General features: G+C 55.0%; 1 protein-coding gene and 1 pseudogene across 2 annotated transcripts in view; one reads left to right on the top strand and one right to left on the bottom strand.

Annotated features, from left to right (window-relative positions):
* Positions 1-13,919, top strand: part of DNAJB6 (DnaJ heat shock protein family (Hsp40) member B6) — a 50,902-nt gene extending 36,983 nt beyond the window's left edge. For both annotated transcript variants that reach the window (XM_074315030.2, XM_019742487.3), the window contains exons 9-10: positions 6,946-7,167; positions 12,616-13,919. In XM_074315030.2, the coding sequence (XP_074171131.1) occupies positions 6,946-7,167; positions 12,616-12,698 (305 nt within the window). In that variant the 3' untranslated portion in view covers positions 12,699-13,919. The remainder of the gene's footprint in view (positions 1-6,945; positions 7,168-12,615) is intronic.
* A 1,890-nt stretch (positions 13,920-15,809) lies between these two features.
* On the bottom strand, positions 15,810-16,207 carry LOC109453038 (large ribosomal subunit protein eL39 pseudogene; annotated as a pseudogene).
* Between the last annotated feature and the right edge of the window lie 9,517 nt (positions 16,208-25,724).

The following is a 25,724-nucleotide window of genomic DNA, read 5'->3' as shown; positions in this document are numbered from 1 at the left end:
GGCTGCATTTGGATTCCATTTGAGGAAAGAGCTGAGTTGTTTGATGAGGGCCACACACCAGCTGCCGGAAGGGACATTCCTGTCATAGCTTCTAGCTGATCTCAGTGTGCTCTGGCTCCCAACGGGCACATCGTGTGTTTGTTTTTAAATTTGATTTAACTTGGTGCTACATGGCAGGGTGTTTTCTGGTATATTTAGTCCTCCAAATGCAGGACGTGTGACTTGGAACCAACGTAAACTTGAGCTAACTTAGGTTTTATTAGTTCATGTACGCACAGGAAAATGCTAGCAGAAATGACACTAAAACAGTACATTCTGTGGGCTGTAGGACTAGACGTGACTGACTTTTCTCGTGTGTATTGTCCTATGTAGTGCAAATTGCTAAACTCAAAGGTGTTCAATTTTAATTGATGGTAAGTTTCTGTAGCCGTGGAATGGGTTAGTAATCTATGGAACGGTATGGGAGGTTTGGAAAGGCTGAGGAAAGAAGTCAGAAATGTGGCTGGCCTTCAGAAAGCACAGTGTTGGGCGTGAGACAGCAGTGGCCGTGACCACTGGTTTCAGTCCGTGGAGTTTCAGGTTCTATCTGGAGGTGCCGTGTACGAATATTTGTGAGACGCTGGCTGGTGTCTTTGTGAGGTCGTCGTCCGTGCATTGACGAGTTGGGGTGGGCTGTTGAGCATGGCGATCCTGGGGGGGTGGGGGGGGCTTGCACTCGCAGGCGTGGCCGCGGAGGGCCGCGGAAGAGCGGGCTTCAGAGAGCCCTGGGCAGCCTGCGGTGGGGTTCTCGCTCTTAGGGTGGTGAGCGAGTTGGCGCCTGTAACACAGTTTCCATAGTTCTTGTTCAGTTGTGGAAAACGGGCAGTGGTATTTTTGTCCTTCCCAGACAAACCTTTGCAAAGGAGCAAATTAGAGATGAGTTCTAAAGTTAAAAACACGGTTGGGTTGGGTTGTCAAGTTTTAAAATTTCTTACAGAGCCATTTGTAAGTGGTTTCTCCTCACGCTCCTTTCTACCTTTCCCTTCCGGCCTGCAGCAGCTGGAGCTGATGTGACCCCGTTCTCACTGCCGGTCTCTGCCCCAGGGGTGTTGAATTGTGCTTGTAGCTGTGAGAATTGTGGATTTCCGTGCATCACAACCAGCAGTTAAAGGCCCCCAAACCTCGTACTTCAGACTGAGATTGGGGGGTCAGGTGAGATGCCAGTCAGGGCATGAAAGAATCTTCTGGAAGTGGTGCATGAGGCAGGTCCACTGTTCGGGTGCTGTCCAGGGCCTGGCGCAGGGTCTGGCCAGGGGCTGTCCAGATGCTGGCTTCAGTGGCTGCATTCTGTTCCTGGGGAATTAGGCAAGGCTGATAACTGCTTCCTTGCTGTAAAATCGAGGTCCAGTTAACCTGATTTTGAGCATGTGGGACAGGGCCCTCTCAGAAGCTGTTTTGTGACCGTGAGGTGGGAGCATTTGAAGTTGCTTTCTCAGCGCCGTGAGTGCGGCTTACAACACGACTGGTTCTGACGTGTCATCCATCCTCCCTCCCTCAGGAAACTTCCCTTACCGGTTACTTGGTCCGTGTTCAGAGATCGCTGTCAGCTCTCCCATGGCTTTCGTGGGCCTTTTCTGCTGCCTCTTCATGCAGTTTGTGCAGAAATGAGCTGGACACCTTCTGAGGAAGTGGCCCAGCACCCCTGGGGATGCCCTCGGGCTCCTGGCGGTCACATCACCTTTACAAGAGTGGTGTCAGGTCACTGACATTAGCGTGTTGTCTTGTAATGGGACCTCCGTTCTCATTTAAAAAGCGAGGAAGGTGACTGCGGAGGCGTGAAGCCTCCCTCGGGCTCTGCGAGCGGCAGTCCGCGGGCACCTTCACTCCGCAGGACAAGCCCACGGCCCCTGGCAGTGGCATTGTGCTGTTGTGGGCGCTGCCGGCTGTCGAACATGTTTGCTGAGAGAGCATCCAGCTCCTCAGGCCACTCCGCGTCACTGGACCACTCAGCACCCAGCAGCGTAGCAGCTGGCGGACCGGGGTCTGCAGCCGGTGCTGGGGCTGACGGGTGGCGCCCGCTTGGGCACCGGAGGGAAAGCAGGACTGCAGCCATTCGGTGCCCGGTGCCTAATGTGGGTGTGGACGGACTCTGGTTTTTCAAAGTAAGTGGAGCCCGTGGCTGCTCACGTGAAGTAAGGCTCATTTTGGCCGAATGCCCCAACTCTGTAGGGCACAGCAGCTCATGTCATCTCGGGGGCAGGGCTTTGTGCCCAGGGGAACCCTCGTGTTTACTTCCAGCATCCAGACACTCGGTGTCCAAGTTAGGAACCGGAGAGTCAGAGCTTGGGTCCGTACCGGGCTTGTGGGGGCAGCTCGTCACCTGACACGGAGAGAATCTGGTGCAGACGGGGTGCCCTCCTGAACTTGGGGCCCCAGTTCCCTAGAGGGCGCTGTGACTGCAAAGGGACGGGCTGCCTCTGCCCCGTGGCCCTGTTCTGCTGGGGCCCCAGTGGCACCCGAGCTGAATGCTGTTTGCAGGTGAAGCACAGGCTGCGTTTTAACCTCTGCGGTGCTTTGCAGGATGCGGGGTTGACAGGTGCAGGAGCCCCAGAACACGCAAAGGCAGGTCAGCTGAGGGCCGCGTTCTCCGAGCTTCAGCCAGAGCGCCTGCACCTGCAGGGCTGGGTTGGTGACACTCAGGCAGGCGGGGTGGTTTGTAAATGTCTGGTGGCCCAGTGATGCCGAGCCTTCCCCCAGCGCGTGGGGCAGGCTCAGTCCTCCAACCGAAGCAGGAAGAAGCAGGAACCCTCAGTCCCACGTAGCAGACGCCTGGGGCGTGTTTGGGTCAGAGGACAAAGGTCAGATGGGCAGCAGGTGGGGCCACTGAGACACAAGGACACACCGAGCAGGGAGACGTGTGGGAGTTTCTTGTGCGTCTTGGCGTTGCGCCCAGACCGCTGTGCCAGCAGAGGCGTGGCTGTGGGGAGGCCTGCCCATGGTGCCAGGCTTTGTGCCAAGTGCTGGCCAGCAGACGGCAGCATTGTTGACTCCTGCCCCCGCCTCCATCCCCACGGCCATGAGTGGCCAGTGGGCAGGGAGCAGGCATTGCACGGACGTCCCCGCCGCTCTGGGACAGACCCGTGCTGTGCCGTGAAGCAGAGCCACTGGTTGTTGAAGAGGCCTGAGGGCCATCTGGGCACGCGTGGCTCTGAACTTGGACACGGTCAGTCAGGACCTTTGCAAACCTGCATGCCAGGCTGTGTCCTGCAGTTAGGAGGTGAGCACGCCGGGGGAGCCGGGGTAAGGAGACCAAGGGAGGAGGCAGGCAGTATGTGGCATGCCAGCAGGGCCGGCACCAGCGCGGGCTGCCCTCGGCAGGACTGGGCTCCCTCTGCCCGCCTGTCTCTCCAGGCACAGCGTCTGCTGACCCACCTGTTGCTTCTCGTTTCTCAGAAGCCACGGCAGGCGGTGGACAGCGTGGGTCGGGGCCACTCTCACTGTCCGCAGTGCAAGCTGCCCCCTGGGGCTGCGGGCTTTCCCAGCGCCGCCAAGAACCAGCCCTGCCAGGCGCACACTGCCCCATGGGGTTTGGCCGCGCCCGGTGGTCCTGCACTAAGTGAGGGAAGTTGGTTGTCACGCTTGTCCTTAGGAGGTCCCTTTGCTCAGGCTCAAGTGGTGTGTGTCACGGGAGGTAGCAGCCTCCTTTTCTGTCACCCTGTCACCGCCTCGTCGTCATGTGTCCCTGGTGGGTTCAGAGTGTGTGTGAATGGTGCACGTGGGCAATTCCTTCCGGAAGGTGCCCGGCCAGAGTTTCTGGGTGAGGAGAGGAATGATTTAACCTTTGCTTCTCACTCCCACGCTTGTTTCCCCAAATCGCGTTTCCTGGTACTGCAGACACCATGACCTGTCATGGGGAGCACGTGGGGTCGGCGAGCTGGCTGGCCTGCTCCATATCCGAGCATTCTGGGGCTCCTGCCGTAACCTGCTGGGGCTGCGGGAGCTGAGGGCGTGGGGTCCTCTGTCCTCAGGCTGGCCACGCAGGTAAGACACTGTGACAAGAGGGACAGCTGGGCACTCAGGGGTGTGTCTTACCCCTTGGAGACCAGACACGAGGGCCTCGCTGTGACCCCCGGACAGTCCCGACGCTGAATGTGCAGTCGGGCTGGAGGTAAGGCAGGCATCACGGAGGCGAGCCTGGGGCCGACTGACTGGGTGACGTTTACCCAGGAGGGGAGTCTTGTCCCGGGAGCACGCCTGCCGCTCCTGGGCAGCCAATCACTTCCTCCCTGTTCTGGAGGAAGTGACGGGTCAGTGATTTGATGGCCTGTGAACGCGGCTTGCTTCCCAGGGTCCAGGAGGGACCTTTGGGGAGGTAACAGGGAGTGTGTCCACTTCAGGTATTTGCGTATTTGGGGAACTTGTTCTCAGAACGTCAAGCTTAACATCTCGGTGACTGTTTTCTGAACAGGCAGCAAACACAAAAGGTACAGAGCGGTTCTGAAACCCAGTGTGTCTGCACCTCCCAGACCCAGGCGAGGCGGGGGTTTAGCAAAGGGAAGGCTGACGCTCGCAGCCCGTCCCAGACTTCGCGCTTCTCTTGTGGCCCTGGAAGTGGCAGAGCCTGAAGCGGAGGTGACTGTCACTAGCTGTGGGTGACATGGGGCTGTGGGGGGGGGGGGGCGCGTCCCTCTGGCCTGTGAATGAAAGGCCGCTGGGTCCAGGCTCAGCCGAGGAACACGGGACAGGTCTGTGCTGTCAGCCACTCAGAAACGTGCTGATGTGCAGTCAGCAGCTTAGTGTGTCCCACAGCTGGAACATACCCTCGCGGGACCCGCTGCCCGCCTCCTCTGGAGGTGTCTCCTGGTCTCTGCCCACCCCACCCCCTTTTCCACTCCAATGCGGCTTTTGAAACAAAGTGTCCGTATCACCGATTGCTTAGCACCTGCTCCAGCTGCACCTGCGACGACAGGCACGTGGTTTCACTTGCGGAAAGCTCAGTCCTGGGTGTCAGACTTCACAGGCACCTTGAGGGGACCTGCCTGCTGGCACTGGCCCCGTGCCACAAGCCCCCCACGCACGCCCTGCACAAAGCCTGTGCCCAGCTGGCCCGTTGGTTTGTCTTCACGCAGCAGCCACGGTGTGTTGGGAGGCGTGAGGTCGGCGGTGGCTCCCAGGCCCCTCAACCACAGGGGGGTCCTCGAGGGCTGGCCCGAGACCAGGATGACCGCTGTGTCTTGGGCTTGGTGTCTGCTCAGCTCAGTACTTAGATGTGATTCTGAGAAACCTGGTGTGGTCAGGGGTCCTCAGGAGGGTATAACACTGGGTTGGTGACATTGTGACCTCGACGTGACATCTGCCAGGCCACATGCAAAGGAGCACCAGGCACTCCCTTCTTGCTTCCAGATCTGCTCGGTAAAACGGCTCCCAAATAACCAACGTTGGTTCCCTTTTTGCGCGGAGGGTAGGGCTGTGACTGGGACGGAGGGCGGTGGCACAGCTGGGGGTCCGAGTTAGGGAGCCACACAGCATGGCTGAGCCCCTGCTGTGCCCCTGCTGTGCCCAGTGCTATGGGGGACTCAGGGTTTATAAAACGACTTAATTTGGAAAACCCCTAAAATTTTAGCAGCCCCAGAATGTGGACACCCCAAAATTGTCGTTTTTCAAGAACTAACTTCTGTACATGGTGTGGGGGGTGAGACCCCCCCCATGGTGCCCTTCTCAGACCCGTGCCCTCACGGTCCCCACAGCCTGCGCTCCTTTTAAGGACGGGCGCCGCAGGGACCCGTGGGCCAGCTGGTACCCGTCATGACTCCTATGAGGTGTCGTTCACTGACACAAAAAATCTGTTTCAGCCAGGCTCCCGAGGACGGTGCCACCAGGCGCTTCCCAGCACTGCCTGGCACAGCTGCTGACAAGTGGTATCCCCATAATTGTAAAAGCCCCTGAGATGCCAGTTCTTAAGGTCCTTCACTCCAGGGACCTGAAGGCTTCCTGTTGGTTGAGGGGAGGGGATGGCAGCGGAGCTAGAGTGGGACGACCGTGGCGCTGTGCCTGGGGGTGAGCGTGTGGGCATCCTGCCTCAGGTGACGCTTGACAGGAACCGCGGCCCTCACACTCACGTGTTGGGCTCAGAACCTTAAGCATCGGATGTAACGGTGTTTGATGGCGGTGCTCACATCCCCACCTTGCCCCCAGGAGCAGAGTTGTACGTGGCACAGGGAACGCTCCGGCTCTGCTTTCACTGTCGCCATCAGGTGGACAGTTACGGTTTTGTTACTGGGCTTGTGCACGTGCACGGTGGCGTCAGAAGTTTCCGAGGAGGAATCTGAAATCTGAATATTGCCATTTGTTCTATTCCTAGCACCCACCCAGTGTGCAGAACTTCTCTTTTTTTAAAGACCAATAGAAACATGATGGAGTGACGAGGGACTTCCCGTCCTGGGTGCATGGGTGATGGGCAGACAGCCAGCGCAGCTCACGCAGGAGGGGGCGGGGAAGGCCTCAGTTACGGGCAGCGGCTCCGTCTGCGCGCTGGGCTTGTTCAGTGGACGCACAGTGTCCTCTGCGGGTTCTACAGTCACAGCTGCCTGGCAGTGACCCTGAAGGCACGACCAGGAGCCTGTTCCTTCCAGAGCTGCCCCACTGGGTTGGTTCTGATGGCAGCTTTGTCACAGGGAGACCAGCCACCGACAGGTTTCCACGGGACACGTTGTGCTCTCAGGAATCACAGATGTGCCTTAGGGGGTGGGGTGAGTTGCCGCTTTCACTGCATTTTCACGTGGCTGTGTTTCCCCTTTCCTCTCGGAAGGGTCAGCTCGGGCCCCAGCAGTGCACTTGGCTCCCTTCTTCGGCTCCAGGACTGCAGTAGCAGCAGATGGCGATGGCCCAGGAGAAGGGGGCTGGGCGGATGCCCGCGTGCCTCTCTGCAGTGCCAAGCTCACATTGTCTCCGTCCTGTGCTTTGCAGGTGTGGCCGATGAGAACGCCTTCCTGGAAGAGTGCAGGCAGAGAGGCCAACACGCGCTGCCCTCACAGGCCGCCAGCACCAGCACCAGCGCCCGCCCGCTCAGGTCCCACAAGCCCGCTTCTCTACCCAGACACGCGTCCCCTCCCTATGTCTGTGAGGACGAGGACGAGCAAGGCAGACACCGGGCCGCCGGCAGCTGGGACCCCTCCGTGTTCTCAGCAGGTGTGCAGAGGGAAACCGAGGTGGGGCGCCCCCACGGGGATGCCTCCCTCACCTCCCAAGGCCAGAGAGGACAGAAAATGCCCCTGTGCTGTTGTGTCCTGACCTGATGGGTGGGGGTGGGGTGGGTGAGGGGCTCAGCGCAGCGGGGCCAGGCGCCTCCGCTCACCCCACAAACTCCCCACAATTAAAACGGGGTGCCAGCCTTCGTGACAGTATGAAGTGTGTTGTCTTGGGCACAGGCTGACAGGTGCTGCTTTTACCTTCAATGCTCCTGTTTGTACCTTCCAACGTAGTGCTTGAGGTTGGGGGCCTTGGGCTGCACACATGCCCGGGCCACCCGTTACGCTGTTGGGCACGGCGGTCTCCCCGCCAGCAGCTTTGTGTTTTCTTCACCATATGTGCCTTCGTTTGTGTTTGGTTCAAAACAAAACGCAGCAGCCACTCACGGGTCCTGTCGTGTTTGATGGGTGCCCAGCACCCTGCCGCCCGGCTCTGCCCTCAGCCAGCTCCTGGTAATTTCCTACAGAGGCCAGGAGGGTCTTTGAAGTGAGTTCCCACAGAAAGTTCTGGATAATCTCTCAGCGTGACTGTGCATGTAGGTTTGACCCTGACTGAGTCCTAAAGCCCAGAGTAAACTGTGTCTGGATCATCCATCAGCTTGAATCCTTTGTGACCATCTTGGTTCTCACCACTGGGAGCCCCCAAGCAGGTTATGTGCTGGAGGGAACATGAACCCTTGGTCCTCTGTGTAGGGGTGGCGTCGTGAGCTTAATTCTGTGGACCTGGGGCAAAACAGTATTGTCGAAACAGTGCGTTCCTCTCCCAGAACTTTCTGTTGGAAATCAGTCCCTTAAGGTCCCTTGTGGTCCTTCTCCGCTCAAGCAGAGGTGTCTGTTAGGACAGAAGGAAATGTGCCATCCACCTGAAGGTGGGGGTCCTGGGGCTTCGGGCCTTGGCACAGCCCCACCCCCGGGACTGCAGCCCCGCCAGCAAAGCAGGTGGGCCGTTTGGAGACACCAGCCTTTTCCTGTGTAATTGAATGAAGGTCCCTTGTGGTCCTTCATTTGCAGTTGGAAGAGCTCGTCCTGTCTCAAATGGGCATGTGGACGTTCACCCAGGATTAATTGTCACCTGGAACTGAGTGGTCCTAGGGTAGGCGGGGTGGGGGACGCTGACATTCAGGGGTCTTGGCAAGGGGCAGGGTTATAGGTCCAGTTTCTCTGAACAAGTACAGTCCAATGTGATTTAACGGGCTACATCCGTTTGATTGGAAGGACAGCATAAACCTGGTGGGGATGTCCCAGATCCCAAGAGCAAGTGCCAGCCCAGGCCTGCCTGGCCGCGTCTCGTTTAAACATAGCCAGCCTCCCGAGCAGGGTGTGGACCCATCGCCAGCAGACTGGCCCAAAGGCCCAGCCCGGAGTGCAATGCGAGGCCCTACTCCTAGTGGACTGCTCCTGTCGCTCTGGCGTCCCGAAGAGCACACATGTTGAGAGGGAGATGCTTTGCCACTGCTGGAGAATCTTGTTAAAATAGGAATTAGTGGAGGAAAAAAATGAAGTAATTCTCTGAAATCCTGTGTTTTGGTCAGCTCTTAACTTTGGTCACTACCAGCTATTGTTTCAAGGGGGGGAACCAGTTGCCTTATGAAGCCCAGCATGAATCCTTGCACTGGTGAGGCAGGTGACAAGCTTCCATTTTCCGGGTCCTTCTCCATGGCTGTAGGGGTTGGGGGTTGTCCCTGTACACCTGGAGCTCAGCACCATCCAGGGAGGGCTTCTGGACCCCACCCGGAACACCACCGGGAACGCCACTGGGGTCAGCCTCCTTTTCTGTCATTGCCTTTTTTTTTAAATCAAGTTATGAGACCATAGAGTGTCAGAGTGAAATCCCAAAGAACTGAAGACACGGTGTTCATACAAATACATAGTGAGCTCGTGCGAAAGACTGGGTGTTACCTTCTTAGAGCTGGCGAAGCTACCTTGAAGGAAGATTCAGGAAACTCAGTGGAGGAACAACTGGGGTGAAATTGCAGAGAGGTGCTGAGCTGGTGGCTGCCCTCCAAGGCACGTCTGACCTCCCAGCAGAGTGACTTCCTCCGGAGGAAGCCATTTGCAACTCCACCCAAGTCTGCGGACTCTGGGCGTGGGCCCCGCAGACACCAGAAGTCCCTGCATGTAGGTGGCCCTTGATGGCTCCTGTGTGCTCTGGTGTGACCTGGAGGGGTCACCCAATCATCATTTGCCGTATTTCCAAGTCTTAAAAAGAAGCACATATAAGGAACCTGGTTAAGAAGGAACTGTCCGGTCCCCCCACTTCATGCTTCCCCACTGGACGGAGGGGCCCCCTGCACTCTGGTTAACAGTGGCATGTGGAGGCAGCCTGCAGTGTCTGTTTTAGTGGTTGTTTTAGGCTAAAAATGAGTTTTCCTGAGTGTTCCCCCAACACTGACTTGCTGGTGTGAGGAGGGCCCATATTTACAGCTGATACAGTTCAGCCTCAGGACGCAGTGAGGACCCCCGGGAGGTCTGCGGCTCCGTGGGGCCGGGGACGGCTGTTCCCGCCCGTGGCTTGTCCAGGCCGCTCTTGTCCGGTGCAGGTGGTGGGGAAGGTGTAACGCGGATGTGATTTGCTGGCATTTGGTTCTGTGAACGGGCTGTTACATTAAATTCTAAGCTCCCGTAAAACTCGCTCTGCTGCATTTCAGAGGTAGGGTCCCTGAGGTGTATCATTTCACGCCACTGGGGACCAGCACCAAGTTGGAAAAGATTGGTGTTTTTCACTTAAGAATTACACACCTGCTATAGGTTTATGAGAACATGTGACTGTTAGAAGGGAAAATCAGAGTTATTCCATGTGAAAAAAAGTCTCGTGAGTGAAAGAATAAACGTGATCCTTTAACTTTTGTTTAGTTTTCTTTCTTGCTTTGCAGAAAACAGCTTGCCCCGCCCAGAATGCTGCAGAGGCTTCGCTTTGGCAAAGCCCAGCCTGGTGGCAGCTCATGAGCTAATGCTGGTGTTAACACTGCTGTTCGCTTTTGAACTTTGTAGCTTTTTAATGAATCTAACTTACTGCTCTATGTGTGTTTCTCTGCTAAGAACTTCCAGCTTTTTATGAGGGACCTTTAAAGGACGCCATCACTGGTGTGAGTGCCCTGAGCAGACTGCGGAGGTCGGCCTGGGAGCCTTGGGGGTGCAGGGGAAGACAGCAGGGCTTCCTTTGTTGTTTTGGGGGGACTTGGGTTTGTTTTTTTACTTAAACGTTGAACATTTTAAGGAAATACGAAAGTAATTCTGCTTCACAGTGGACCCCACTCCCCTGTCCTGGCAGACCACACGACGGAGTCTCTGGGATACCGGCCGCAGGGCTGCGACCCTGTGACTTCATATTCTAGAGTCCTTGACACCAGGGAGCAAGGGGCTCCTCATCAGAACGTCATCCCTTCCTTTTGGTCCAGGCCTTGGTGGCGCTTGTTTTGCTGAAGGTTAGGGAGGTGCAGTGCCCCCTGTGGCAGAGTGAGGTTTGTCCCGAGTCTCCTCAAGGTTGTGTGACACACGTGGCCACACAGCCTCAAACCCAAAGTGCATCCATTGGTTGCTGCAGAGCCCAGTGGTGCCGTCCACACACACACAGACTCGTCATCCCCCTCGATTTGGGAACCTTGACAAGAATGCAGTTCACATCAGGGCCCGCGAGGATCGGACGGGGACAGAGTTTCCGTGCTCCCTTGTTTCCTTCATGGCTTTGAGGAGGAACTCCCAGGCTGCCAGCTGGCTCTGGCCTGGTGTCTGCCGGGGGCTCCCTGGGTGGCCGGGGCTGTGGGACCACAGTCTGCTCCTCGGACTGCTGGTCGTTAGCTGGGGGACTAGTGTCCCCACGAGCCTGCAGGGGGCACGTGCGGGGGGAGGTGTGCATCCAGGGTAGGTCGCACGCACCGCACCATGCCCTGTGTCATCAATTCCTTTAGTTTGTTGAGGTCATTCTTCTGCGGTCCTCTTAAAATTAAAAATGCCTGGAGCAGAAATGGCATTTAAATAAGAATGTGAGTGAGGAATTGATGCCCCTTCACCTGCGTTCGTGGGGTGTCTGCATCCCGCTGGAAAGCCCCTCACAGCGACCCGGCATGATGGCAGATTCTTCCACCGAAGACCCGTTGGGCCCGAAAGTGGCCCCTGACTTGACCTCCACTCATACCTACTGCTGGCGTAGGGCATATAGTCACATCTGGGGCGGGCACGGGACACGTTCCCGCACCGGCTGCTTCCGTGTCTGCTGCCTTGAAGAGCGTTCTTTTCCTTTGCGTCCTAACGCCTTGGCCCCAGCTCCCTGGCGTCCCTCGCCCTCGGTGCTGTGGCCTCCGCATAGCTCAGTCTTTGTCTCCTTCCACTCACAGTGTGAGAAACCTTCCTGGACACGTGGCCTGGGTGGTGCGGGTCAGGGGTTGTGGTGCCTCCTGTGTGGTGGAGCCTTGGGCAGGCGGCACCTCCGAGTCCCCATGGTGAGTTACCTGAGTTGTTGGTGAAGGGCTGGCGAGTGCAGGGCTGAGGACTGAGGGGCTCCCGCAGCCTCGAGTATTTGGGGCGTCCGCAGGGAGGGGACCCCGCTCGGCTCCCAGCTGATCACAGGTGGACGGTGGTCAGTAGCCAGGCATGGGCTGCCTGTCTGGTTGTGACACAGGGACCCCTGTCCACCTGCGATGGCAATTCCAGGAGGTGAGTCCCTCGAGTGGGCGGCTGAGCATCATGCCCACAGGTGGTATCTGTTAACAGATTGTCTGAGGTCACCTTGTCATTTAAAATTTGAGAATGCTTTTCGATGACCCTGTCAGCGGGCCTGTCAGTACCCTGGCTTGGTTCTGATGTTCGTGCTTCACAATCGGACCATTTAAATCCATCTTTGCTCTCCCAAATCCAGTACCCGCCGTTCCTGGGCCCAGCACGGCCCCTCCGCCCTCCCCTGCAGGGACCGACCCAGCCCGGGCTCACAGCCACCTCTTGGGACTGACACCAGGTCCCTTATGTCTGGCTCTTTGGACGAAGTTCTCCCGAGGGGGAGCGGGGCATTCATCTGTCTGTCCCTTTGGCATCCGTCGGGCGGTTGTTGAGTTTAAGCAGTGACCGGGGAGAAAGGCCCCTCAGTGTAGGGACTGCCAGGTGGGACCCGGGGGGGCCAGCAGTGGCCATGGGGGAAGGGCAGGTAAAGGGGCCCTGCAGCCCGGGGCTGCTGGCTGCTGTTGGAATAACGTTAACTTAGGTTGTCATCGCACAATTTAAGAAGCCAGCTTGTGTCTGTCACGCTTTCAGTTGGTGTGGGCCAGAGAGAAGTGAAGATACGTGACTTTCCTGTGTCCCTTTGACTGTTCTTACCGTGGGGACGGTTAGCACACGGTTGTGTCTTAGCGGGGAGGCAGCCGCAGTTTTCAGTGTTTCACAAGCCGTGTTTCCTTAGGAGTCAAAGAAGGCGGCAAGCGGAAGAAGCAGAAGCAGAGGGACGAATCCAAGAAGAAGAAGCCGACCAAAGGGCAGCACTAGACGCACGTGCGCCCGCCCAGCGCCCGCGCCCGGCCGGCTGTGTGTGCACGCGTTAGGCAGCGGCATCTGCTTCCCCACTGTCCCAAGGCCACACCCACTCACAGCACTGGGGCGCTGATCACGGGTCAGTCAGACTAGGGCTGGCGGGAGCCTGGGAGACGGACGGGCGTGATGGCCAGGTGGGGAGGGCAGGGTGCCCCGGGGCGGTGTCCTCGGGGTGGACGAGGGTCTAACCCATCTTCTCACCGGGTCAACCGCTGTGCAAACTGCTGGGATGTCTAGCTGTAGAGGTGCGATGGTGAGGTGCCCGCAGGCCACCAGCTGTGCTCAGGAAGTGACTGTCCTGTGTCGCGCAGTGCTGCGCTGGGAACTAGCGCTAGGTAAGTGTAGGGTGACATGCAGGTGACATCATCACACCCGAGCCATGGCCATCGCGCACTTCCCTTCAGTTTATGGAGCCAGACCTGCAGCGCGGCCTTGGCGAGTCACTTCAGATGTCATTTCCTGGGTTTATTACTTTAAATTTGATCTTCTCCAAGTGGTCCACGTTTGACTTCAAATATTGTTTAATTTTTGCTAAATCCTATTTTTTTCTTGGACCCATAGTTCTTAATAGCATGTTCACAGAATTCTACAAAATTTTGTTCCATAATGCTGTCTCTGGCTCTGAGTTTAGGGTCCACTGGGGAAAAATATACGTGCTATTTTCACGCACGCGCGCACACACACACACACGTCCGGTGGGTATGCTGAACTCAGTATTTCAGTTTGTAAACATTGATCCTTTAAGAAACCACCTTAATCTAGCAAGGTCCTCCCAGCCTCCCGTGATTCTTTCTTTGCATGATCTGCTCTTAACCCTTTGCGTTCTGAGCACTGCTGCCCGCCGCTGCCGTCTCCTCTAACACAAGACCCTGTTCCCACATCCTCTCTTCCTTTGCTGTCTTGGAAACACTGGCGTCGTGAAAAGCCTGACGTCATTAAAAAATGCGAGCAACTTGAATGTCACAGTGTTGAAATTCCGGGTTTTGTGGTAGAGTCCTTGTGGCCGTGCCACGGCTTAGGAGCCAGAAATGAGAGTGTCGTGTGACCTCCAGATTTGGTGTTGCTGGGAGAGGTACGCACTGTGCTGTGAATTGTGCTTGCTGCGGAAAATGTAAGCAAGAAAGCATATCGTGTTTTCAATGCCACCTACGTAAATAAAGTGTAAGCGTCATTCGACTTGCTCACTTGCCATCATTTATAAACATCACCAGGTTGCACTGTTGTTAGCAATTAAAAGTCAGAGCAGTTCTGCGGCATTTCAGTGAAAGAAAACATTCCCACTGAATATCTGTGTGTAGAACCAGCAGCCAGTGCTGACACTGATGGAGACACTGGAGAGAAGTGACAGGAACACGCCTGCCCACTCTCCTGGCTGTGCCTGGTTATCACAGTGACCCTGACGGGACCAACCCAGCTTCCAGGCGTGTCCTGAGTCACAGCCGGGCTGTGAGGAGGGGGCGCTGTGACAGGGCACTCCAGGAGTAGGGGCGCCTCCTGTGGGATGCGATGTTCACGCCAGAACTGGCTCCTGTGGGGAGCTGGGGAGGGGGGTGGTTCCAGGCAGGGAAGACATGTCACTGGAGGCGGGTCACACAGGAACCGTGTCTGGGGCGGTGTCTTCCATGCGCAAACAACTTTCATCGAGCTGCCGGGCTCCACATGTTCACGTGACCCGAAGGAGCCAGCTCCTCAGTGAGCAGGGGAGGTCCCTGCCTCACTGGCCACCAAGCAGAGGGGCAGAACCACACGTGCGCCTGCCACCCCAACCCTGGGGCCACAGTGCCTGGTTTAGGTGGGTGCATTTGCTGTGTGTAATGAGTGAGTCAGTTTGGGGACTCTGCTGGGGGTGATTGGGGGGGCCGGGCAGGGGGAGGGTGGGCTCAGGGAGGTGGGCGGGGCCCACCAAATGTCCTGCTCGGACCAGACACCAGTGGGCAGGTCCACTGGTGAGGTCACCGTACCTCACCAGGGGACAGCGGGCACAAAGCTGTCTGTGCTGGGGCCCCAGCCCCCCTGCTCTCCTGACGCCAGGTGGGGCCCTGGCCAGCCGAGCAGCGGTGACCCCTGCACTGGGCGGTGGACGCTGCTGATCACGGCTGTCATCAGCCTTAATTCTTTGGCTTTGTCCCTGGGGTTTCAGAGGGTTTTGCTTGATCGACAGCGTTCATTCTCAGTGAACAAACAATTCAGTTTTTATGGTATAAAAATGATTGTTTCTCTGACTGACTAGCCATTACGCAGTGACACGGGGTGGCCCCAGATGACACAGGACAATGAATCTTCCTGCTCCTGAGAGACTGAATTTGACGTATGGCGTGGCAGTCGGCCGCCTGGGTCTGGATGGAAAGGCCGGGCTTGTAGAAATCCTCGTTCTGGAAGTTCTCCCTTCTGCACCATGGGGTCCAGACAGGAGGGGCCGGGCCCAGGGAGTGGGTGAGAACCTCAAGGCCACTGCCCCCCGACTCCCAAACGCTGCCTGTCCCCAGGGGTGGCACACTTGGGAAAGGCCTGTCAGGGCTCCAGGTCTGCACACGGGTCAAGTGCCACTGTCACGCGGGGTGGCTTCCCTTCTGCTTATTCCTCTGCCCCTGGGGCCACTGTTGTCCACTGTCTTCTAGGAGGTCAGAGGTCAGGCCTGGGACAGCAGAGCAGCTGCTGCTCCTCAGCTACAAGCTCCACAGCTCACATTATGTTCACATCTTGTCTTTTCAGTGTTCCAGTTGGTTTTAACATCTGATTTGCTGTTTTCAGATGTTTAAAATGTGTCCTCGTTTGCCTGATAAGTGCTTGTCAATCGTGTTTAATTTTTAAAAATCTTACTTCTTTTTTTTTTTAACATATAAAGATGCTATTTATTTTAAGAATGTGCTACCCTCAGGTATGAAGATGACACGTATATGCATTTCCCATAACAGAAGGTCCAAGAGCCACTAGCCACATGGAACTCATTACAGTAAAATAAAAACTTAAGTGTCAGTTCCTTGTACTAGCCACACTTAAGTACTTGATAGCCAGAGAACTTCTGTGTTATTGAATACTTCACAAGCCAGGACACAACAGTTTAGAAGGCCTCACATATTTATTACTGAACCAATCTACTAGTGCAGAAACATATTACAGAGAAAACTCATTTTCCCTATAATTTCCCAATAAAACACACCCAACTGTTCAGATAGTAGTGATCTTTTCAGTGCCATGGTTAAGATCCAAGCAATCCTGACACAGCAAAAATATGTGGTGCCATCTCATGTGCGATTCCTTATAGACCCAGCTTGGTTCTTCTCCAATGTCTCCTCTTGGAGTTGTACCTGATTTTATTACCAGTTTTCATCCGAATCCATTGGGGAATGGGCCGATTCTGCTTTTGTTTCTTGGCCCGGAACTGCTTGATCCTGAAAGTCTTGTGAGAAGACATGGCGAGGAAGAGTCAGCCACACACCCTACGATGGCGACGAATAAAGAGCAAAAATCTTACTTTTGTTCATATCACCTTAAACCATATTTTGTATCCTAATTTCTAAATTTCCCCTCAGAGGTTTAAAAGCTCTTATTCACAGTGGCATTTCCTCCTTTTTCTTTTCGATTTCCTTTTTGTCTTAATACGCCCTTCATTGTTCACCTCGGCATACATTTCTATCTCCCTCGATAGTCTGTTTTCCTCCTGCTCTTCTGTTTGTCCTTGTCCTGTGATTCCTGCCCATGAGGCCCCTGCAGCTGGCGCACGCCCACCCCTCCTCTCAGCCCCTGGGCACTGGTCGGTCCTCGTCCTGTGGCTGCTCTGGCGGGTCTGTAGCCACTTCGCAATCAAACCCAGTAAGAGCCTGTCCGTGAGTGACACCCGGGCCCCAGGTCTTCAGTTGTGTTCAGGATGGACGGTGGCACCAGAGCGAGCCTGCCATGTCCAGCGGTGGACCCTGCCCCTCGTCCCCAGCTGGCCGTGGTCAGCTGCAGTTCCACGTCGATGGGGATGGGTCCAGCCCCAGCTCAGGATCCTTGTCTGGTCCAGCAACGTCGGCCCTGCTACTTCGGCCCTGCTCTCTGCCTGTCCTCTTCTTGGGTCCACCCGTCCTCGTCTGAGCAGGACAGACGTGCAGCGAAGGAGACCCCAAAACAGTAGTCTGAGGGAGGAGGAGTGGCTCCCAGGGCAAAGGGCAGGCCACAGGGGCGCCCTGCTGCCCAGCGTCCTTGTGAGGCCTGGAACGTCCCGTCCCATTCGCTTAGGCCATCTGCTACAGCTGACTGCCACCCTGGCCCCTCCCCTCATCCCCATGTCATCTGTACAGGTGAGTGGTGGCCCCTGGAAAGGTACGTCCCCGTCCTAGCCTGTGAATGTGACCTGTATGCAATTGGGTCTTTGCAGATGGGCTCTCCAGAGCAAGCATCCTGGACTCGGGTGGCTCAGCTCCAGCGACAGGCATCCTTCCAAGAGGGAGGTTTGAGGTGCAGGCACGGCTAAGACACTGGGTGACATGGCCCCAAGCCAGGGACGCCTGGGCCCCAGGAGCTGGGAGAGGCACAAAGGACCTTCCCCGGAGGAGGGAGCCAACCCCGTGGCACCTTGGATCTTTGCCCTCTGGACCCCAGATAGTGGCGGGACGAGTCAGTGTGTCACAAGCCCCAGTGTGTGGTGACTTGCTGTGTCCGCCCCAGGATGCCGACACTGGCATGCAGACCCTGCTCTCGGATATTTGGCTAATACGTGTTTTCTGTGGCTTAATACTTAATCTCAACTTTAGAAACCTCATATCAAATACTTTCTGAAAAATTTCCATGTAGTTCAGTGGGAATTTTTCTTCATCCAAGGTCTTCATGTAGAAAACCACACATGAATGCAGGTGAGTCAGCGTGGGCAACATGGTGTTTTATGATGCAATCTTTGCTGTGGCCACAGGGTGGCGCCTCCACCAAGGAAAACGGGACTGTGCGCAGGGAACCCGCCCACCCCAGGCGAAACACGCAGGCACTCATGCACGAAAGGCGGGCAAACACGTGCGCGTTCATGATGCAAATAGTTCCATATTAGAGCGGCCATAGGGTCACCGAGTGCTCTGTCATCTGGATTTAGGAGCTGGAAAATAAAAGTGTCGTCTGGAAATAAATTCATCTTCCCACCTTGATGTGCTCTTTTTTTTTTTTTTTTTTTTTTTTAAATTGGGGAAGGGGAACAGGACTTTATTGGGGAACAGTATGTACTTCCAGGACCTTTTTCCAAGTCAAGTTGTCCTTTCAATCTTAATTATCTTAATTGTGGAGGGCGCAGCTCAGCTCCAGGTCCAGTTGCCGTTTTCTAGTTGCAGGGGGCGCAGCCACCATCCCTTGCAGGACTCAAGGAATCGAACTGGCAACCTTGTGGTTGAGAGCCCACTGGCCCATGTGGGAATCGAACCGACAGCCTTCGGAGTTAGGAGCACGGAGCTCTAACCGCCTGAGCCACCGGGCCGGCCCCCTGATGTGCTCTTAACTCTACTTTCTTTTACTTTTTATAGTAGCTTTGTTGACAAACTTATAAATACCCAGCATGTTGGGAAAATACACGAGTAAATATGATTTGCTAGCTAAATACACTTCACTAGAGCCAGGCATTCTTAGGCACAATCTCAGTCGTTCCCGTCGTTTTAGTGCAGGGTCTACAGACACATGAGAGTAACAGGTCCAACCCCCCAGCTGACGACGTGGCCAACGTGAACTTCCTGTGTGTGGACCCGCCTTTGGCTGTGCTGTGGGCTTTTCAGAGCTGACATTATAATCTCCTAACTCCCATCACATTTATCACAGTCAGTTTAGAATGAGCTGGGAGTGACTGGGGAATGTCTCAAATGTCAGAGCATTAAATTAAACTGTAAAAGGTAAATTGTAATCTTTGGCAAGTGTTTCATAATATGGTCCTTTGAATGAAATGCTAATTGCTCTGAAACATACACTTTCATTGCCACTTTTAGGGACACAGGTTAACCATGTAAAATTTAACATTTTCTTATGCATAGCAATGTATTGTAGCTGCCCCAAGAAATCATGGAATTTGATGTCTAAAATATTACCAAGGACTGCTGGAGTCGTCGATTTAAATATGGTATTGTTAAAGGCGTGTGTACATGTGTATACACGTGTGCACACATGCGTGTATACAAGCGTGTGTTCATATGTGCATATTTATCATTTAAAATTTTAAAAGCCATTTATAAAGAGTTCAGTCTGACAGATATCGTAGAAAATATTGAAAGCTGAAGTAAAAGAAGACAGGAATCCTTTGAAACAAATGATCCAAGTGGTGTGAGGTGACCTGGGGCAGTGGACACCGGTGATGCGGCCACGACACTGCTGGCGCCTCGTCTGTCATACACCATCTGTGGTGACTAATGAGGAAAACAGTTATTAACAATTTCAGAAATTTCCCCAAGCTGAGAATCTCGTCTCCTTTCTCGTTTGATTCTGGTGACAGTTTCTGCTTCAATGTGTTAATGTCACTCGCATTAAAGAAACTGTGACAAACGAGTCTGGGTGGTGCATGTGGGGGGTGCTGGCAACTTGTCCTTTTTCTACTCATTTTTAGTTGGAAACACATGTTTCCAGTGTGGACCAGTTCGAGTAGCGGTGTGTCTAGCTCTGCCGCCTCTGAAGCATCCAGCAAATGGCTGTAATGCATTGCCTGCATGTATGTCGCTCGGGAGTCAGGCCTCGTGGGTGAGCGTGCATGCTTTGTTGGGAGCCCACAGAAAGCTGCCTGCCTGCCGTCTGCAGCCTGTCGTGGTGTGCGGGCAGAGGGAAGTGCCCTCGTGATGGGGGCCGAGCGGGTCCCCGGTGGGACAGCATGCGGAGTGTCGCGTGGTAGCCCCAGTGTGTAGCACGTAGTGTAGTCGGGTCCAGCTGGCTGGTCCAAGTCGGCAGCCGACTGAAAAAGCTCAGTTTTCGCTGTTGTCACATGTCTTGGGTGTTAGCCTGCACCGGGCAGGTCATCAGCGTAAAGTGACAGTTGTCAACAATGCACTATGACAACAGGTCGTCGTCACATTAGGTCATCATCATGGTGGTTACCATGGGGAGAAAGGCTGGAAGCTCCAATAAGGAGCTCCCCTTAAAGTGGAAGATGAGGCTGAGCCCACGCCAAGGGCCTGGCCGTGCGCCGGGGTCTGGTGCACCAGGATCTGGATGCAAGGCACTTGTCTGGGGACAACCGGAAGCTCCTGGAGGCCAGGCTGGCGGGTGGCGTGAGGGCACGTCTGCTGGCCCGGAGCCTGGCGGGGACCAGGGGGCGATGAATGAGGGTGAACGGCCCAATGCACGTGGGGAGCGTGCGCGGGAAGACCTGTCACCAGGCAAGTTTAACCCAGTCAAGACCAAGATGTCGTCTACAGAAGCTGCTGGAAGAGGGAGTTCTGGCTGATGGCAGGAGGGGCTGCTGGCCGCGAGGGGCCACACCTGGAGGGACCGCGTGCTGACGGGCCCAGAGGCTGGTGGGCTCCCTGCACCACGCACACAGACCTCCCAGAACAGGGTCTAGCACCAGCCCCGCCCCCAGGAGCCCCGGGCACAGTAAGACCAGCTCGGCCTTGCTCTGCACAACTGCCTCACCCCTTACTCACCTCCACACACCTTTTTATTGAAAGAAAACCGTCATCTGGGGAGATGGCCCCACGACCGTGCCCTCAGTGGTCCTCCAACCTCTTTAGACAACAGTGGTCTGGCTTCTGACGATGGCTGCTCCGTCCCCGTGCTGACAGTGGGCGTGGAGACGAAAGCCAGGGTCTTTAGAACTAGAAGTAACCTGGGCGATGGTCCTTTCTGAGGCCCAGGTCACAGCTGGCTGCTGGCCCCTGAAGGCGCCTGCTGTGTGTCCTGGGGGCAGGTTGTTGGTGGGAGTTCCCTAGCAGTCTTGAATCGTGTCCCCCCAGAAAGGCAAGGTGGGGTCCTCACCCCAGGCACCTGTGGATATGGCGTCCTGTGGAAGGAGGGTCTTCACAGGTGTGACCACGGTCAGGAGAGACCTGAGTGGAGGAGGGAGGCTCTGAATCCAAGGACTGGTGTCCTTGTAAAGAGGCCGCGTGATGACAGAGGCAGAGGTTGGCACGATGTGTCCACAAGCCAAGCATTCCGGCATCAGTAGGAGCTGGAAGAGGCAGGAAGGACCTGCCCTAGAGCCTCCAGGGGGCTTGGCCCTGGGACACCGAGGTCTCAGGCGTCCAGCCTCCGGATGGCTTCTGCCCTCCCTCCCTGAGACACTGTCCTCACAGTGATGCCCCAGTCAGAAATCAGTCCCCTCAGTTGTCTTTTCGGGTTATTTTGGTGTCATTCTCAGGGAGCTGGCCCTGGACCAGTTACCTGTTAGCGTCTGACTGTAACACACAGGGCGCTGGGTCCGCCTCTGGGTGCAGAGCCCACCTCCTCTGCCTCCCCATGTGGCCTCAGGCCAACCCCGCTGGTGCCCGGCCTTCTCCCGAAGCTGCCATCCGGTTGAGGGCTTCTGTCCTGTCCCGTTCGTAGTCTCAGTCTCTATGCGAGACGTGTCGTTTGCTCCTGACCGTGAAGATGACCAGGTGGCAAACTGTCTCTGTCCATAAACATGCTCGTGGCGCTGCCTGCCAGAGGGCGGCAGGCAAGCGAGACCAGGCCCGAGGGCTGTGCCATGGGGGCCGGGGGTCCCGTCACTGCAGCTCTGCGCCTGTGGCAGGGCTGCCAAGCGTCCAGACAAGCACACGCTCAGCCCCAGCAGCCTGGGTTCCAGGGGCAAGAGTGACATGGCTTTGGCTGTTCTGGGCCCCTTGAAATTTTGTGTAAATTTTAAATCAGCTGCTCGATTTGTACGGAACCGTGAGCTGGGATCTGGGGCCGTAGAAACAGGACAAGTCTTCTGATCTGGGAACACGGACGCGGTTCCCATTTATTTAGCCCTTTAATTTCTTTCAACAGGATTTGTTGGATTCCGAGTGTAAGTTTTTTGCATTTCTTCTGTTAAAGTTATCCTTAAGTATTTTATTCTTTTGATGCTGGTATGAATGTAACTGTTGTCTTCGTTTCCAGATTGCTCGTTGCACGTGTGCAGACGCTCCACTCACCTTTGTGTCGGTCTTGGATTCTACGACCTTGTGGAACTCATTAGTTATCACACTTTTTTAGTGGATTTGTTAGGATTTTCTATATTCAGGATTATGTCACCAGCAAATAGAGATCATTTTATTTCTCCCTTTTCAGTTTGGATGTGTTTTATTATTATTTTTTTCCTTGCTTATTGCTCTGCGAGAACCTCCACTAGACCATCAGTAGCAGTGGTGAGAACGGACTGCCTGTCTTGTCCCTGATCTGGTGGGGAAAGCTTGCCGTGAAGGGGATGTCAGCTGTGGGTTTCTTGTAGAAACCCTTTGTAAGTCTAGCAAGTTCCCTTTCACTCCTACTTTTTTTTAGTGTCTTTATTTTGTTGCAGGCTTTTCTGCCTTGAGACGATCATGTGATTGTTTTTTTATTCTATTCATATGATGTGTTTTTTTAATTGCTCTTTGAGGGTTAAAACAACCTTGCATTCCTGGGATAAACCCCTCATGGTCACGGTGTAGACTTCTTTTTACATGTTGCTGCCTTGGTTTGCCCAGTTTTTTGTTGAGGATTTTTGTGTCCGTATTCATAAGAGACATCGGTCTGTAGTTTTCCTGTGACATCTTTGTCTGGTATTGGTATCAGGGTAATACTGCCTTAAAAAATGCTGCAGACTCTTTAACAAAAACTCCCAGTGTCTGGTTTAGTGAGGTGCTCTGGAACTTTGCTGGGCGTCAACATGAAATTTGCTAGAACCTCCAGGCCATTTTCACAAACCTTTGGGCTGTGACATTCTCTTTGGAAATGATTTTTTCATTATTGCAAAGACTTCCAAAGTATATTTAGGCTGAAGTATTAAAACTTTGACCACTGGAGGTGGCTACATTTCCTCTCATGTTCAGTAAAATATTTACTTAATGAATTAATGAGACCGTCCTCTGCAAATCCCAGACTTGTCAGAACTGTTTACACCCCCCAACTTTGAGACTTCCTCCGAACTAACGTTCTATCTGCAGTTTCTGCTAGATGCTGTTTTCTACATTATTAATATTAACAACAATAATTCCTCAGCTCACTGAAGGTGGGTTTGTGAAGCCTCTCATGCATGTGATATCCACACACACCTGTGCAGTTACCTCATTTCATAGATGAGGAAACTGAGGCCTGGAGATGGTGCCTGCCCTGATGGCCCCAGCTGGGCCTGTGGCTCCTGGGCTGACATCCCTCAGCTCTGCCCCTAACTCGATGCCCCCACCATCGCCCACACAGCCTGGTGTCCAGAACCCCTGCCTGGCTGAGTGCTGTGGGGCTTCAGGCAGCTCTGATTAAATATATGCTTCAAGGGGGATTGAACGGCAGGAAGGCGGCTGCCCCCACCTTTCTCTCCTCATCTGTCTCCCCTTCCACCCTCCCTTGTTCTGCATTGTGAGCTGTAGGAGGAAAATCACGTCCCTTAAGAAAGGACGAAGCACAGAAGCCAGTTCAACTCACGTCTAATCAAAACCATTACAATTTGTAGCTAGGAGTCCTGATTATGCCTCTCCAGCGGGTGCCCCTGGTCCCACCCTTGTCCCTGATTTTTTCATTTAATTTTTTTCCACTTTTCTTCCTGATTTCTAGGTCAGAGAATTTGAGACTCCTTCTTGCTTCAAACCGGCTCAGGGGTTTTGTCTGGTGTGAGGTTTTCCTTGGAGGGCGAGGGATGGGGTGTCCTGCCTTTCAGAGTGACCGAGATTGCACTTGATGGCATTCTCCCTGGTTCTCCACGTTCCCAGCCCCCACGGTGCAGGCGAGGGGCCGGGAAGCATCCTTCTTGGCCTCTCGTGAACCTTCGCCCCCTGCCGAGCGAGGGTTAAGGGTCATTTTTCTCAGCTCCCCTCCTCTGCTCACCCTCTTTGTGCCTGAGGCACAGAAAGAAAGCCAGGGAAGACCTCAGCCCTGGGCCTCTGAAACAGCTTTTAGAATCACAGGTCTGTCAGTTTTTGGAGGAAAGACTTCCTGGGGTCTCCCGTGCTGATGTGGGGACAGTGTCAGCTCTGAACTAGAAAGACAGGAAGGAAGGGAAGGGAAAAGAGACGCGAGCAAGGAGGCTAACTGTTCTGGAATATGGCGGACCTGTCTTCGCCCCTTTGAAGGGAGAGAAACCAGTGACTGGTCAATATTCACATTCTCCCCTGCATGAGCGGGGTCAACGAGGTCCGTCCCTTAGTGCCACATCCCCTTGGACCGTGTGTCATTGCCACAGCCCTCTGATGGGTCCCATGGCAGTGCGTCCCTCCTGTGGTGGGGGGATGGCTTTGTCTGACAGTCCCTTCCCCAGGAGGTCATGACCTGTCTTTCTCCAAAGGGAATAATACCCAAAGGCTGCTTTTCCAAGAGAATGAAAGCTGAGGGGCGGCAAGGCATGGCAGGGTTTTGATGGCCCCACGGAGGAAGTCAAGGTAGTGCATGTGTGTCCGTCTGTCCTGCCGTCAGGGGCCCATGGACTCACCCTGCTGGCCTTGCTGACGGTGTGCCTGGGTCCCCAGTTCTGTGAAATCCCAGCATCCATCCAGAACCTTGTGTCAGCCGCTGCCTTCGGGCGCCAATGTTTAGACCCTTCTGATGGAAGGCGAGTCCCTGAACTCCAGCTCCCTTCCTAATTGCAAATCCCCCCGTGATGCAAACGCTCACTTAAGAACTTGGAAAACACAGAAAAGATGAATGAGGACAGAGTGCTGGTGACCTGGAGACAGGGTAAGTGCCCTGGAAAACTTGCTTCCGTCCTTGCTGTGGCATAGACGTGCACGTACAAATGTCATTCAAACACATGCGGGAACCGCATGTGACGGTTTCGAATCCTGCCCGTCCACTTAGTATGTACCGCGGACCTTTTCCCGTCATTTGAACCTTCTCGAGAACGTCGTCAAACAGCAGCGAACCTCCTGCCATCGGGAGGCATTCCGATGTTTTGTTCTCGCTCTTGAAGGTCAGCACGCGAGTTGACGCAGTTCAGGCTGCTGTCAGCTTACTCCCTGGGTGGCGGCTCAGACGCAGGGGCAGGGCTGGGGACATAGAATCCTGACTGGCTTCCCTCTGGGACCGGCTTGGGGGCTGGTCTGGCTGCGAGGATTCCGTGGGGTCTGGATGCCGGGGTTGGCAGGGTCCACAAGTGTTTGCTCTGCCACAAGTCAGGTCACGCCCACTGGAGTCGCCCAAGTGGGACGGAGCTCGCCTCAAACGGAGGCCACTGGGAGTGGCAATACCAGCTCTGGGTGGGAAGCACAGTGTTTGCATAAAGTCTCCTGCGATTGTCTGCTGCCTGTCACGCGAGCGGGCGGAGGCAGCGGTGACCTGTGCTGTGAGCAGCTTCAGTACTGAGGGTGACCTTCCCAGGAGCTGTGGCCACTTTGAAAGTTCATAACCACGGCACTTGCCATCAGTAAGTGTGGCGGGACTCGCTTCCCCACGGTTTCAATATCGGCAGGTGGCTGTTTCGGGATTATGTTCCTGCTGCTTTCCAGTTTTTGTTTGTACTTAAAAGTGAACAGACACAGCAGTATCCTGGTTCACGAACACCTCGTTTGGCGAACACTGCGGTTACCAAGGCCGTGCACCGGAAGTGGATGCTTCGGTTTCGCACGCGCCCCGGAAGTGCAACCCGGCACGTGGCTTCCGCTGCGCCCAGTGCAAGACCCCGAGGCCCCGCCGCCCGCCCTTTCCCAACATTTCAGAACTGGACTGGCCTTCTGGAACGGATTCCGTTAGAAAACTGAGGTACCACTGTATTGTAGTGAAAAATAAAGGGGCAGAGTTACTTAAAATAGCGATGTCTTTGGGTTCCCGCTATGCATTTTTATCCCCATGAGTGGAAAATAGGTGCCGTAGCTTCGGCTCTGGGACGCTCGTGACTGCTCGGAAGCCGGCTTCTCCTCAGAGGTTTGTCCCACATGACGAGTGCGGCAAGCGTGAGGCTTG

The sequence above is a fragment of the Rhinolophus sinicus genome, chromosome 8, assembly GCF_057876585.1.
Source record: "Rhinolophus sinicus isolate RSI-liver-muscle chromosome 8, RSI-T2T, whole genome shotgun sequence".
Classification (NCBI taxonomy): domain Eukaryota; kingdom Metazoa; phylum Chordata; class Mammalia; order Chiroptera; family Rhinolophidae; genus Rhinolophus; species Rhinolophus sinicus.
Note: the sequence above shows the minus strand (reverse complement) of the source record. Positions and strands in the feature narration are given on the sequence as shown.